The 16,320-nt window shown below is 41.3% G+C and overlaps 2 protein-coding genes across 2 annotated transcripts; both read left to right on the top strand.

Annotated features, from left to right (window-relative positions):
- Window positions 1-2,880: 2,880 nt before the first annotated feature.
- LOC135335111 (furin-1-like) lies at window positions 2,881-9,783 on the top strand. Its single transcript, XM_064530531.1, has 11 exons — window positions 2,881-3,097; window positions 3,288-3,413; window positions 5,004-5,096; window positions 6,071-6,182; window positions 6,233-6,270; window positions 6,565-6,739; window positions 7,152-7,327; window positions 7,593-7,805; window positions 9,078-9,178; window positions 9,361-9,588; window positions 9,642-9,783. Exons 1-10 carry the CDS (start codon window positions 2,942-2,944, stop codon window positions 9,554-9,556), a joined length of 1,386 nt encoding a protein of 461 aa, XP_064386601.1. The 5' UTR covers window positions 2,881-2,941; the 3' UTR covers window positions 9,557-9,588; window positions 9,642-9,783.
- A 1,006-nt stretch (window positions 9,784-10,789) lies between these two features.
- On the top strand, window positions 10,790-16,320 carry LOC135335097 (furin-1-like). The gene is made up of 11 exons (XM_064530514.1): window positions 10,790-10,988; window positions 11,155-11,280; window positions 11,764-11,856; window positions 12,366-12,477; window positions 12,536-12,573; window positions 12,923-13,091; window positions 13,521-13,693; window positions 14,494-14,706; window positions 14,806-14,906; window positions 15,131-15,358; window positions 15,410-16,320. Exons 1-11 carry the CDS (start codon window positions 10,833-10,835, stop codon window positions 16,104-16,106), a joined length of 2,106 nt encoding a protein of 701 aa, XP_064386584.1. The 5' UTR covers window positions 10,790-10,832; the 3' UTR covers window positions 16,107-16,320.

Raw genomic sequence — 16,320 nt, 5'->3', positions numbered from 1 at the left:
AGACACGCTAAAAAAATAATTTTGATTCTATTGAAACATTGTTTATAACATATCATACTCATGATCTTCATTGTCATAACAACAGTAGATGTACCATATGCTTCATTATGACACATTCCGAGTTGTTCCTCGACTGTAGTACCTGACCTATTGTTCATGGTGGTAGTTCCATAAGCATCGTTGGACTTCACTGTGAATGTTTGTCCATGCTCGCTATGTATGTTCGTAAGTGAAACTTCAGAGCTGAGCTCTACTTCATTATCTGATGATAAACCGGAAATTCAAACAGATTTAGAAATGTTTGTGCACTAAAATTACCAGGTGAGTGGATTCTGTGTTCTTTCAGAGCGTATGAAGTTTTCCCACGCTTCTTAATGACGATCACTATGATTACTATCAGAGCTACAAGGATGACCACAAACAGGAGAGCAACAATAACACCAACTCTGCAACTCCAGCTGTGTTGTTAGTGGCAGCTCCTAATAGAAACGGTTTGAACATTGAATCACAAAAGCTGACGATTTTTTGCCTCCTGTTGGTGGATTAGTTGTTGGAGTGGGAACAAGAGAGCCTGAGCTTGTCAGTGGATTAGTGGCCAGGGGATCAGTGTTTAGGGGATCAGTGGGTGTGAGTGTAGTTGGAGGCTCAGCAGGAGCTATATAAACAATTAAACGTCTCGTATTACTACTGCATGAGTATTGTCTAATAACTCACCGAATTCAGCTGAGAGATGAAGAATCCTGTCTGAAAAATTCGTCAGTTCAGTAACTGTTACTGAATTTATATAGGCTGAGGGACAGTCACTGACAGACACACCGCTGACAGAAAATCCGGTCGCATCAGTCCCAACAAGATTCAGCTGTTCTCTATTACCACCTGTTCGTCTTTGACCTACACATGCTCCAAGTACATCTCCAGGTTCAATCTGTACACTGGCTGCAAGCATATCAGTACTACAACTGAAAGGTTCGATACTTGTGACTTCGATAGCTGCTTCTGATCCCATTAAGGATTGCCTTCCAATCGAAACACCGCTAAAATAGCATTGTGTTTAACTGGATTACCCTGTGTAGTGGGGTAGTGACAGTATCGATACGAGGAGACAGTACCGTAGCACTCGACTGTATCGTTCAAGTTGAGAAACACCATCATATTTGTTGCTTCAGTGTATTCTGTTTCGTTTTCACTACCAAAGGTTTGGTCGGTACAGTTGAGCTGACACAAAACTACTGGCAGACCTGTACAAAAATCTTATGACTCTATACAAGTTTCTACAAATATATACAGATGTCTCTTCTCTGTGCTTACCATACAAGATGAAACAGAGGCAGAATGCATACAACTCCATTATGAACACACAGCACTAACTATAAACTAGAGCTTGATGGCTTGTTCAATTGACATAGAGCTAGATAGAGTAGGTTACTAGTGTGAATCAGTCAGCCACACCTCCCAAAGAGAGTCTAACACCCACACATCAGAGCTCTCGCCTGCCCACATCATGTTACACTATAGCCTCGATCCCAGGCCGAGTTTTCGCTTTTATTAACGGTTAGGCGAACAACTGTTCGCCTAACCGTTATAAAAGCGAAAACTCGGCCTGGGATCGAGGCTAGTTACACTATTAAAGTTGATTGCATGTGCAGAGAACAATAACGTTAATTATGTCGTGTGTCAGTTGTGTGCTGTGTTTAACAATTATAGGACGTAGACATTACAAAATTATAATTGTTGTTTCTAATTAATGCAGGACGTTTAAACCACTTGCAATGGATGATGCTACTGGAGACTACTTCCGATGTTGCTATAGCCACGGTGTACATTGCGGACATAGCAATTGGTGTTATTGGACTAACAGTTGATGTCACCGATGCTGCAATCACAACTGAACTAATTGGGGATAGAAATATTGATATCCCAGAAGAAGTTTCAACAGCGGGTATATAGAGTATAGTAACTGTTGAGGTAAAGGTTTCCGATATTGTACAACTGCATGTCTATATAGTCACAGCTGGAGGACTGGTGTGGTAGTTAGTAAAGGATCGAATTGTTATTACGGTTTATTGTGGTATAAACAATTAATCTCTATTTGCAGGATCACTAAAATCTACTGAGACCCACTAAAACAGAATTAGGAACAGCTGAATTACCACATCTTGAGCTAATGCTATCAGGAATCAATTGGAACCAGCTTGTTACCCAACTATGCCCATGCATGCAGCTGCACTCTGAAACCGGACAACCCTCCCTCATTATAGGAGGGTCGTATATATATGCAAGCACCATGCAATCACGTCACCAGCTAGAACTTCGATAGTCTGATCAGCTGAATATGTTTTGACTGTTGAGAAAGAAATTTTGTTCTCAGCTATATATCAGTGAACTCCTGAGCATTGGTCCCGATATCACACCATGCACACAACATGATATGCAGGACTGGTTTGATTCTGAGCTCTGTATGTATAGCTATGTCTGAAAGCTGGATATAGCTAACAGACAATCATAAATTCGCGCGGTATAGACTATACATTTTCGAGTTTTTTGAGGGCAGAGTAGTTAACGTGAAAATTAAAAACTGGGATGCAAAGCTTGTTGGTGCATGGGTGTATTTCTTGGCAAATAATAATCACAACCTCGAACATTTCCTGAAGGCTTTACTAGAGCCATTTATCGAAAATTTCCGCTATACGGTATACTCACACAAGACAGAAAGTATATATACAACAAACAGAACTATAAAACTAGATCTATAACAAACCAAACGTACAACACCTAAATGATAATAGGCAATCAGGCATGCAATTTTATTTTTATCTTTACATGACATCAACCAGGAAAATGGGCGGGGCTTGGCCTATTGCACTATATAAACATTACTCACTCTAGCTAGCTAGACTCTAGATCTATATCTAGATCTATACCACCTTGAAGTTCTGGTGACATGTTGCAAGCATTGTCTCTGATGTTGGTGCTAACAGCCACATTCTCTGGAGGTGAAGCCAGGGCCTACACCAACAGCTGGGCAGTGGCAGTGGAGGGAGGAGCAGAAGCTGCTGACCAGCTTGCTGCAAAATATGGTTTTACCAACTTAGGCTTGGTAAGCTTTCTGTTTGATCTACCTGCATTGAGGTCTACACAGTAGCTAGACATACCTCGATCTAGATCTATATAGTATGTACGCCGTCTGCGTGCTGCACCTTGAGTGCATGTGTAATACAGATACGGTCTAGACTATAGCTAATTTATTATATATAGGTAACTAGATATCAAGATATTTTTGGCTGTAGGTGAGCCCAGATCTCCTCAAGGACATGTACCACTTTGTGATGCCTGAGCACACTTTACTTGGGAAGAGAAGCCTCAGTGGTCTGCCAGTCTACCATCTCAGTCAGGCTCTGGAGAGTGAGAGTAATGTGAGTCAGTGTGTGGCTAGCTCAGCTCTTAACATTGTTGCTGTGTATATAGATAGGTGTGCACTGTAATGCTGCATGCCTACGTTTCTATAATACCTTGTGCAAGAGTATAGATAAGAATAAGAGTAATTAACTCTTACTTCATGTTAAAACAATGCCCCACACATTCCATAATAATTGAATCATAGTAGCCTTCCCACACTACTCCCTTATATGATTTCTGATACACATGCATGCATGCAGTTATAAGTACCTATACATAAATCATACATAATTCGTAGGTTCAATTACGTCGGTTTACTTAATGCTATACACACTGATGTGTCCCAATAATTAAATCAGGTTCAGCCTTCCCACACTCTCATAATTTCTTATCCATACGAATTAATTAGTGTGATGATACTTGTTTGCTTAATGCTATACCGATGTGCCCCATACGTTTAAATCATGGCCAGCCACTCACACCCCCATGCATATGGATTGCATTTCTGGTACACAGTAACGTATACTTATTGCGTAAAATAGTCCATGCGTCATACTGTTGTCATGTATGTTAGCAGCCAATGACATTTGAGCTTGAATTAATGGCCTCGGTTGTAATTCATTCCGCATTTCTTAGTAGGTTAACCCATTAGTAGACCACATATTTCATATAATTATACCGCAAATACCCACATATTGACCACCTGGGTATGTATGCCTGGTGATTTACAAAGGATATAGTGCAGCTACAAAACCAGAACAAATAAACCAGAACAAATAATGCTGAATATTATACTGAATATGCTGAGTCTGTGCTACTAGGCCATCAAGGAAAAATGAGCAGTATGGCTTCTTCCGCTGCATGTGCGTACATCGATACTGCTGATTTAAAATCTCTACTAAGGTTTCTCCTAGCCAAACTACTAGATCTTTGGAGATGAGGCTTCTCTTCCTGGATTGAACAGGAGTATGGCATGTAGGTAATGATAAATCCTCTAGATCTTACTGCTATCTCTAGCTCTTGATATCTTAAACTGCTGACTAGACACAAAAATAGCATTTATAGTTTTTAATTGCTCTTTTTGCGTGTGATCTCAACATCCTTCATCCTTCCAACCTCCTCTGCTATAACAGTAGACTCTCGTTAATCCGGTCACCCTTGGGACCGTACAGTTTGCATGGCCGGAATAGCGAGGTGGCCACATTTCATAAAATAGCCACGGCAAAAAAACTACCTTATCGCAGTTCTGTCTTGAGAATAATGAATCAGTATGCCCTTTTTTCTGCTAAACCACACCCAAAACGTCATATCCGGCCGTATTAAAAGTTTGGGGCAGCCAGTACTGGCTAGTATACGGAATATATAGCGAGTACTGGCCGCATTTCAGGGCAAGAGTTTTATGCAGCAAACCTCTAGCTAGCAGCCGTGCTAAACAAAATGGCCGAGGTGGCCGTACTTCAGAGAGCCGGAATTGTGAGAGTCTATAGCTACTGCACCAATATTAAGCACCAGTGTCAAATTAGGCGCATGTACTAACTGTATTTACAAGAGCACTACATTGACTCCTTTGATGTCTGACCACAATGACTCGTACAATATTTATACAGGTTGGATATGTGAAGCAGCAAGAGCTGAAGAAGATGGTTAAGAAGGGATACTCTGTGCCCAGTGACCCAGAATGGAACACTCAATGGCAACTGGTATGATAGTACAATGATGTATAATTTATATACAAAATGTATGACTAATGCTTTTTTTAGATTAATTTATGCCCATACCCACCTTAAGATGAATACCCCTCTTAACCCCGCCTTGAGGCGACATGGCAACCGATAAAAAGGAACAAATTTGCTGTGCATACTGGGTTGGATGACAGGCGTGCCTCAATTAGGCAATTAGCCACTGCAATAACCTTGAGCGTGGGCGTAATTATGCCCAATTATCCGCCCACACTCAATGTTTATTGCAGAGGCTAATTGCGTAATCGAGGCACACGTGTCGTACCTCTTCTGGGTTGGAGCTATATGCGCATGCAGTACAGGGGCGTAGCCAGGATTTTGGGGGGCCATAAAGCTTTGGTGCCTCCACCCAGGCATGAGCACCCGTGGTGCTTTCATTAGCACAGCAGTGGACATCATTAGCCACCATTGAACTTGTAAACTGTGTGGTGTGTACGTGTAGTGGAAAAAACATTTTCCCGGGAAAGAGCGTCTGCCGCGATAGGACCTAACAGACATTTATATACCAGTTTCTGTTTTTGAACCATGTTTCTGTGAGAACACTGGGAACATGCACTTGTTTAGTCACTAGTAAACAATTGCTAAATTAGTGGGGGTGGTCAGTTGCTAGGTAAAAATGATGGTGTCATGATACCCCTGGGGTCTGGTCTACCTGAAGTGTTATAAGTGAAATCAATCAATCGTTCACGAGAGCACCGGCTTCATATTATAATCTTTAGTTTACTCGATCTCACGTATACCTTATGCTTCTAAAATAACTATTATACATTCCTATGGCATCACGTATGACATCACACAGTACGGTTGCACTGTATGGCTACCCACACAACATGAATAATTTAGAACTTCCGGAACCATTCTCGTAGCTTGCATAGCACACTACTTAAGCTACTGCATGTACTAACTGAATGTTCATGATGAACTTCTTGCTATAGTTGAACGATGGCCAGCTGCCTGCAGCGTCTGGTGGCAGGGACTTGAATGTGGAGAGGGCGTGGCTACAGGGGATAACAGGGTGTGGCAGTGTGGTAGCCATTGTGGATGACGGTATGTCTAACCTGATACTATATCATCAAACATGACTCATTCCCATGCAGGTGTGGATTACACTCACCCAGACTTAAGAGGAAACTATGTAAGTAAAGGTATTGTAGCTGCAACGCATTGATACCGTATAGCGAGTTAATTATAATTGTTTCCTTCTCTGTATTTAGATTATCATACAGTTTAAACATAGCGCAATGCATGCGTCACCATTTGAGCTCTACGATTATACAATGCGATTCGAAATATTTAATTGGGTACACAAAAGTGTGTACCAACAAAAACTAAGTGCAAAAGCACGGTCAAATCTATAACCAACTATACTCTTATTATCTGCTGTAACTATGCATTGATCATTAGATCGATAATTTTGTTCACATACCAGAACTCCTTCTTTCAAGCCGATGTAACTAATACTAGTAGTGATAACGATCCTTTCCCGATCAACGATGGCAACGGGATTCCAGAATCTCACGGGACTAGCTGTGCGGGAGAGATCGCCATGGAAAAAAACAATACAATCTGCGGAGTGGGGGTGGCTTACAACAGTCAGATCACAGGTGTGTCTTTTATGTACAGCAGGCCTCTACAAATTAATCTTTTGAACATTTGTGTGCGGTTTGGGTGCTATCATTATAGCCTGCACATGCACATGCGGGCTCTTCTGTTTTCATCACAATAAGATAAAATATGCATGGGATTAATTGGAGGAATAAAGAAATATGTATATATAGACGTCGTAGAATCAATTTCTTTACTGCCTCATGTTGTCATTTCGTTTTTTACTGCCTTCATCAGCAAGAAAAGGAAGGCCTAGGAACAAGGCTATGGTGTTTCAGGATTAAAATTGACATTTCCACAATTGCTGCCACATTTAGAATGACATGCATGTTCATAGAAAACCATTATATTTGACAGGGCATTCATTTGAGCATTATGTAAGACAATGTATATATTGGAATTTCCGTGTAGGCATACGGTTGCTAGAATTAAATGGACAGACTGACATCACAGAGACTAAGGCACTTGGTCACATGACAGACAAGATTCATATATCCAGCAACAGTTGGGGACCACCTGATGACGGTATAGCTGCTGTTCAACCTGGAGAACTGCTCTCTGAAGCACTCGAGACAGCAGCAAGAAGTGTACGTTCTGCTATACTGCATGCGCATATATACTGAGTCAAAGAAGAACATGTTTTGATAATTCAGTCATGCATATTTGCTACATAATGTGTCTAAACTATATAGTAGTAATGCCCCCCCCCCTTTGAGTTATTAACACTTTAATTCTGCTACATGCATAGTGCATGATTAAAACACATCAACAAAAATGTATACATGCTCAATGCATGCTGTGAATGTGTTGACTATATAAAATTATGCATGTTTATTTTCATATTCTCTACAGGGTCGCCAGGGCAAGGGAACCATTTTCGTGTTTGCTGCCGGCAATGGTGGAGCGGTGGGAGACTCATGTGCTGCTGATGGCTATTGCAGCAGTATCTACACTATCGGGATAGGAGCTGCTAATAGCAATGGAGAACAAGCGCCATACGATGAGCAGTGTGCTTCGAAGATGGCCGTGGCATTTGTTGATAGCACTAGTCAGGAGCAATTTGTGGTGAGTGTGTGTAAATGGCTTGTGTGGAAAGGGTGAATTCTTTTTTACGCTAGGCTGTAGCCTTGTTCTCAGGCCGATTTTGGAAAAAATATACGGCCTGGTGCATGTCTATTGCATGCATGAGTGATAGTGTGCATGCACTTAGTCTTGCTGCAGATTATATACATGGGGGAACCCCCCAAATCTTTTTGCTGCAGCTGTTTCAGCTAGCTAGCTAGCTAACTGTGGCTTTTAGCCTCTATTACGTACTCTACCGAGATTACGCCCACCCTAATTGCATGCTACAAAGCAGCTACAGGTGTGATGGGCTTAATTTCGAAAAAAGCAGAAATTAAGCCCACCCAGGTGTTTGCTTCGAAATTACGCCCACTCATTAAGAAACTACATGTAGGTCTTTTCTGTCTGCGTTTGAGGCCTGCCAGCTCTCTTGAAATACAATAAATACAGCGAACATGGTAATGCATAGGTAACGTATAGCTAGGTATAAAGAAGGTATACAAGTCAAGATTCTGCATCAGAAGGTCACTGTCAGAGTCTTCAACAGAGATTCAGAGAAGATTGTCCTTGTCCTGTGTCTCTTATACTTGCAAATAGGATCTAGCTATAGCTAGCTATATATTCAGAGCTAACCAGCTTACACAAGAAACTGCTAAACCTTTTCTGACAACTGCTCAATACACTTCCTGGTGGGCGTATTCTCGAGGCAAATTAGCCTATGCAAGAACTTTCACTTAAAAGTGGGGGTGGGCGTAATTTCGGACGTGGGCGTAATATCGGTAGAGTACGGTATATATATTGGTCAAGACGGCTTGTACACTATGAGTCTGAAGCCAGAATATATAGGCCTCATCTACCTATACGATAGTCATATGGTTGAGCTTAATTGGTTCTGTACTGGTAGATGAAGGCCTATATAATTATTCTGGCTTCAGACTCATAGTGTGCAAGCATGCAATAGACACGCACCAGGCCGTATATTTTTTATGAAAGAAACTGTCAATACTATACTCTAGTATAATTATATCAAAATCACAATCAGTTCTGTTGTGAGCAGATCGAACTGCATATTCTGACAGCTAGTACTATAGAGGATTTCAAGTTGGTTGGCAGAAGTTAAAAGTTGAAGTGCATGCACTCAATCATAACCACACACTGTCCTACTAATGCAATTAGTGGTCATGTTGACTGCACTTCAACTTTTATCTTCTACCAACCAATCTGAAATCCTCTGTATATATACGCTATGCCTATATGAATTTCCTTATCCCATAGACAACTACAAGTACTAGAGACGGTTGTATCAACAACTTTGATGGTACTAGTGCTGCAGCACCCCTGGCTTCGGGGATCATTGCACTCATGTTGGAAGCAAAGTAAGTTACTATGTATTTATTATTATGGTGTATATATAGCTTAGCTATAAGCGTGTTTTGTGTACTAAAAGAAATATAGCATAAATCTCCATTGTTTAGTATAGTTTATCCCGACAGAGCTACAAAATTAATGATTTAATCACTATACCCATCATACGATTGCATGCTCTCTACCCATGCAGTAATGACCTGACCTGGCGGGATGTACAGTATCTAATTGCATACACCTCCAATCGTGACATCCTAGTCAACGGGGACTGGTTTACAAATGGTGCCACTCCATCGCTGAGGGTCAGTCACAAGTTTGGATTTGGTGCTCTAGACGCAGAGGCACTAGTTACTCGTGCCCGGAACTGGATCAGCGTGCCCGAACAATAGATTCACACTATTGTACCTTCAACTAGCACAGGGTAAGTTTTTTAAATTCTAAATGTTAAACTTTTTCAAATCTATATAACTCTAGAGTGGCCGAAGGACCAAATGATCGGTTGTTTATTTACCCTACGTACACATCGGACATTCGTTATCTTGAGCACGTTGTGGTGGAACTCACTCTCTCTTTCCGTGATGCCACCCCGGATAACAATTACTTTTACGAAGAAGGAGACACAACGGAGACAGTCAATCGTGGTCCGTATCGGGGCAATATTCAAGTGGAGCTCAATTCTCCCTCCACAACCAAATCAATCATTCTGCCATATCGACTTCGCGATTTAACAACCGTTGGATATATTAAATTCCGATTTTCATCCATCCATTTCTGGGGAGAAAATCCAAGTGGTTCATGGACTCTGACCGTACTGAATAGAAACAATTTTGTACGTGGTACCGTTTATGTGATCGCCCATGGCATAACGTTTTACGGTACTGTCAACACACCCGAAGCTGTCAGTCGAATCCCCAATCAGTGCCACGAGAGCTGTGACTTCAACAAAGGCTGTGCAGCATCGGGGGCTCAGTATTGCGATGCTTGTCGCTATCAACGTAATGCTACGACACGGGAGTGTATCGGATCTTGCCCTCAGAACTTTATTCAACGAAACAACTATTGCTACGATGATGATATTCCGGAAGTGGCGTGTGTACTAGGCGGTGCTGTTGTCCTCAGTTCGTTCACCATGCTGACTATCTTCATAGGACTCCTCTCTCTGTGGTTGGGTTCCATGTAGTTCTAGTTTGAAGAAACAGTTCTGTTCATGCAAACTGATGTGGTAGACTATAATAAGCTATAGCCATGCAATGTAATTATGTTTTTAGCATATATTTACCTGCCGTTTTATTAGCAGAGCTGCTATCAGAATGAGTACTAATCAATAGGCAATTTGTTTAGCTATTTTATAACTTCAGAAATGATCCATCAGAAATCCTTCTTTGCCCAAAAGTTAAACTATATACCCTCTATGAGTGTATGAGTATATACGTATATATACTGCATGATTATATAGTCTACATGTATGTAAATAATGGCCGTGCAGTCTTACTGTGCAGACAATGATCATAATTTGATAGGAGTGCAAGTGGTAAGTGATAGCATCAAATCTTGTTGCAGCGTTGTGAATAGAAAAGAAAAGCAATGCGCATGCGCCGCAAAGAAAATGGGTGGGGCTGGATAGCACAGCTGGTGGCTTGAAATCAGGCTTGAAATTATGGTGACATGTTGCAAGCAGTGTCTCTGATGTTGGTGCTAACAGCCACATTCTCTGGAGGTGAAGCCAGGGCCTACACCAACAGCTGGGCAGTGGCAGTGGAGGGAGGAGCAGAAGCTGCTGACCAGCTTGCTGCAAAGTATGGCTTCACCAATTTAGGCCTGGTAACTTCATAGTCAATAGACATTAGTTACTAGCTATGTATCTATACGCCTTAAGTGACATAGAGTCGCTAACCGTCAGCACCTTGAGATTTAACTATGTATATCTTTATAGTCCGCTAGACTTGATACTACTCAGTCTCAATGTGCTCCAACTCGTTGGCTGTAGGTGAGCCCAGATCTCCTCAAGGACATGTACCACTTTGTGATGCCTGAGCACACTTTGCTTGGGAAGAGAAGCCTCGGTGGTCTGCCTGTCTACCATCTCAGTCAGGCTCTGGAGAGTGAGAGTAATGTGAGTGTGCATGTGACATGCAGCATTGTTGCTATGGAGAGTGAGAGTATTGTGAGTGTGCACGTGAAGTGACTAGCTCATCTCATAATTCCATTGTTGCTATGTGGATATTGTCAAGGATATTACATTGTTATAGCTACACGTACACTGTTAATATACACTGGCTACGTACTACGTATTAGAGATTTTACACGTGGAACGCGTGCAGTGAGGGTTTTCTACCCAAAAACCTCAAGTGTCTAGATTTTAACATATAAACAACAGAACAGAACAGGAATTGTGAATAAGAACAGTTAAGATCATAACAGCAGTAAGCTCTAGCCAATCAAATTTATAAGTTGTACCTCTACAACCGATCAGATTGCCTGTTCCTGTATGAACTTTTTAATTTCTAGACGGTAATGCCCAATGTGGTTGTTCTAATTTCGAGTTTGTCATGCACCCATTTCAGTTCTAGTACACACAGCTATATAATACGTACAGGTTGGATATGTGAAGCAGCAAGAGCTGAAGAAGATGGTCAAGAAGGGATACTCTGTGCCCAGTGACCCACAATGGAACACTCAATGGCAACTGGTAGGGTTAATTATACAGTAGACTCTCTTTAATCCGGTCCACCCCTTGGGAAAGTGCATGCAGTTCAGCTGGAATAGCGAGGTGGCTATAGAAATTAGCCACGACTAAAGCGGTTCCTATATATACCTTGAATATTAATTGCGATTCTGTCTCGTAAAGAATGATTCTCTCTATTTAACCAATTTTATCTGCCAAACCATACCCAAAACATCATATCAGGCCGTAAATACATTGGGACAGCCAGAACTGACTATAGTATATGGAATAGCGAGTGGCCGCATTTCAGGGCGAGTTTTGTGCAGTAAAAATCAAGCTAGCAATCCGTGATAAACGAAACAACCAGTATATCGAGGTGACCGTACTTCAGAGAGCCGGATTTAGCGATAGTCTATACTGTTACCTGTCATTTAATTTATTGTTTGTTATAGCTAAACAGTGCAGGTACTATATTAAGCTAATGTAACAGCTACTGTACTAACTGATTGTTCATGATTAACTTCTTGCTATAGTTAAACGATAACCAGCTGCCTGCAGCGTCTGGTGGCAGAGACTTGAATGTGGAGAGGGCGTGGCTACAGGGAATAACAGGATGTGGTAGTGTGGTAGCCATTGTGGATGACGGTATGTACCCTGATATTGTTTTAAACTTGACGCTATGGTTGTTTTCATTTCCATGCAGGGGTGGAGTACACTCACTCTGATCTGAGAGCAAACTATGTAAGTAAGGCATTAGATTACTATATGTTATTACCGTATATACACACATTGATAATACCAAGGGCGTATAAAAGAAGAGTGCATGCAACAGCAAATGAGCAGAGTTCAAACGTGGGCGGATGAATGTGCATGAAATGCTAAAAATAGAAATTTCTATTTTTAGCACTCATGCAAATGCACACCATCCTCTGCCCACGTTTGAACTCTGCTAGCTACGTGCACTGATAGTGGAGTTGCATGCCCTCTCTTCTTTTATACGCCCTTGGTGCAATGATACTCTCTATCTACAATTAAGATCTGCTATCATAACTTTGCCTTGGTTGATAATTTTTACCGATACTTATACCAGGACTCTTCCATTCAAGCCGATGTTGTGGATAGTGACGGCAATCCTTTCCCAGACGTTGATGGCTTTGGGTATCGGGAATCTCACGGGACTAATTGTGCGGGAGAGATCGCCATGGCAAAGAGCAACTCACACTGTGGAGTGGGAGTTGCCTACAACAGTCGGATCACTGGTAATAGTCCTCTTGCATTCACAGGAAATGCTCATGCACTGAAATTTATTATGCATAAAACTTATATGAAGCTCTACAAAGCTAAACATTAAATTGCAACAGTTACTGTTAGTATACTCCCAAAATACTCAGCTTCCTCCCCAAAATGATGACCCTTATAGCGCTAAATTTTCGAAGCACTTAAATTTTGTGAAATGGCAGGTAAAAGCAATTCGTTGAATAAATTTCGCGGTTGTGCATGTCTTCCATTAGCTGTGCATTTCGTGGGACTTAATTTTTGTGAGAAGATTGCTAACCCACGAAAACAGCGAAATAAATTAAGATCTTCGAAAATGTTGTGCTATACGGTACTATACAATTAATGCTAACACATTGTATTTTGTGAGGACCATGTAAATTAATACCGTATACAATTCCATGTATATATAGGCATACGATTGCTAGGACTAGCTGTAACTGACATCACAGAGGCTAGTGCACTCGGTCACATGACAGACAAGATTCATATATTTAGCAGCAGCTGGGGACCATCTGACGACGGTGGAGCTGCTGAACAACCTGGAGAACTGCTCTCTCAAGTACTTGAGTCAGCTGCAAGAACTGTACGTTCTGATGTGCTATACGATATCCATGCAATTAAATATACAAGTATAATATTATTGGTATTAAGCATGACTGCATGTAAGATCATGCGAAACTGAAGTGCCTCAGAGAGGTAGGTATATATATACTATGACACTTATACAGTATGCCTATAATTTATAGTATCCAAGTTAATTGTTGTCAAGCCTTGAGGAAAGGTTTGCGCATGCATGCGCACTAAATAAGTTTTGTTGGTGTCCACGTGATTTAATACCTCAAGGGCACATGTATAGTACCCTCACTACGCTCAGAATCTAAATTCAATCGACACCTCCATAACAGTTTTTCTATATAAAATTAGCCATAAATACTGCAATTTGATTGGCTAAATGAAGTGTTCTATCCTACTTAGAAAATCATGTAGAAAATCATGTACTTACTTACTTAGAAAATCATGTACTTCACTTGTAGCAAAGATTAGATAAGAACATTCAAATCGGATTGGCTAAATACTCATGGTTGCTATGATCTATAATGCTTAGACACTGTTTAGGAAGTTTCCACATGATTTAGAAGTCCTCAGGGCTAGTGGAACGCTCACTGCGTTTGGGATACTACAACCAGCCCTTTGGGCTTCTAAATCATGTAGAAACTTCCTAAACAGTGTCTAACTATTATTTATAAGTATTACTTGGGAGTATATACATGTTTCCTCTTGACTCAACAATTTAGTGGCTATATAGTGTCGATATTCATGGTGTTAAGTGCACCCTTCACTTTCTGCTAGTGATATACACAGGCATGATGATATTTACTGTAGGGTCGTCAGGGCAAAGGAACCATTTTCGTGTTTGCTGCCGGCAATGGTGGACACATGGGAGACTCATGTGCTGCTGATGGCTATTGCAACAGTATCTACACTATTGGGATAGGAGCTGCTAATAGCAATGGAGAACAAGCGCCATACGATGAGCAGTGTGCTGGGAAGATGGCCGTGGCATTTGTTGATAGCACTAGTCGATTCCAACATGTGGTATGTATGTAATGAAAGGGCTCGTACTAAATGTAATTGAGCTTTGAGTTAGTGATCTTTAACTGCACATGTGAGACTGTTGGATTTCTTTTTCCATAGATAACCACTAGTGTTGAGGAGGCTTGCATCAATAACTTTGTTGGTACTAGTGCTGCAGCACCCATGGCTTCTGGGATTATTGCACTCATCTTAGAAGCAAAGTAACATAACCAGCATTATACATGTAGATGTGTACCACAGTGCATGTCAGTGTGTATTTAGCTGCATGGGTTTTAAAACAGAATTCACTGCATGCATGCTTAGTAAATACGCATGTATGTATGTTCTCCCCCACCTCCTCCGTTGTCTGCTTGCGATACTAAATATAGCTGTCCATGCATGCACTGGCTAACAAGTTAATGAAACTACTCTATTATGTACCCAGTTCAAACCTGACGTGGCGGGACGTACAGTATCTAATTGCATACACCTCCAATCGTGACATCCTAGTCAACGGGAACTGGTTTACAAATGGTGCCACTCCATCGCTGAGGGTCAGTCACAAGTTTGGATTTGGTGCTCTAGACGCAGAGGCACTAGTTACTCGTGCCTGGAACTGGATCAGCGTGCCCGAACAACAGATTCACACTATTGTACCTTCAACTAGCACAGGGTAAGTTTTTAATTGTTATAGGTCTCTTTATCACCTTATTTATATTTCTAGATTGGTGCCTGGTAATGATACCTCGGTCGTTACGCACATGTACACATCGGACATTGGACATCTGGAGCATGTTGTGGTGGAACTCACTCTCTCCGTCCCTGATGACTCGTTATTCGCCCCCTATTTCAATGAGGACAAAACACAGACTTTGCGCCATGTCGCATATCGGGGCAATATTCAAGTGGAGCTCACTTCTCCCTCTAGAACCAACTCAATCATTCTGCCATATCGACCTGCCGATACTAGGTCGGATACTTACTCTAATTTCCGGTTTTCATCCGTCCATTTCTGGGGAGAAAATCCAAATGGAACATGGAATCTTACCGTACGGAATAAAAACGATTTTGAAAATGCTACTGTCCAAGTGACCATCCATGGTATAACATTTTATGGTACTGACAACACACCCCAAGCTGTCAGTCGAATCCCCACTCAGTGCCACGAGAGCTGTGACCCCAACAGAGGCTGTGCAGCGTCGGGGACTCAGTATTGCGATGCTTGTGCCAATCTACGTAATGCTATGACACGGGAGTGTATTGATTCTTGCCCTCAGAGCTTCATTGAACGAAACGGTTATTGCTACGACAATAATATTCCGGAAGTGGCGTGTGTGCGAGACGATGCTGTTGTCCTCAGTTCTTTCACCATGCTGACTATTTTCATGGGACTTTTCTCTCTGTGGTTGGGTTCTATGTAGTCTGCATGTATATAATTATCTAGATCAGTACATCTAGTTTGAAGAAACAGTTTATATAAACGTTGTAGACTATTACGTCAATTTTTATAGTTAAGCAATAGCCTATGTAATTATTTTAGCATTTACGTAGTAGTACGTGTTATTAACATAACTGCTGTCATTAGTATAATAGCAACTTTAACTTGGAGCATTGTCTATAAGGTACATGCAGTGA

This window comes from Halichondria panicea, chromosome 4, assembly GCF_963675165.1.
Source record: "Halichondria panicea chromosome 4, odHalPani1.1, whole genome shotgun sequence".
Lineage (NCBI taxonomy): Eukaryota > Metazoa > Porifera > Demospongiae > Suberitida > Halichondriidae > Halichondria > Halichondria panicea.
Note: the sequence above shows the minus strand (reverse complement) of the source record. Positions and strands in the feature narration are given on the sequence as shown.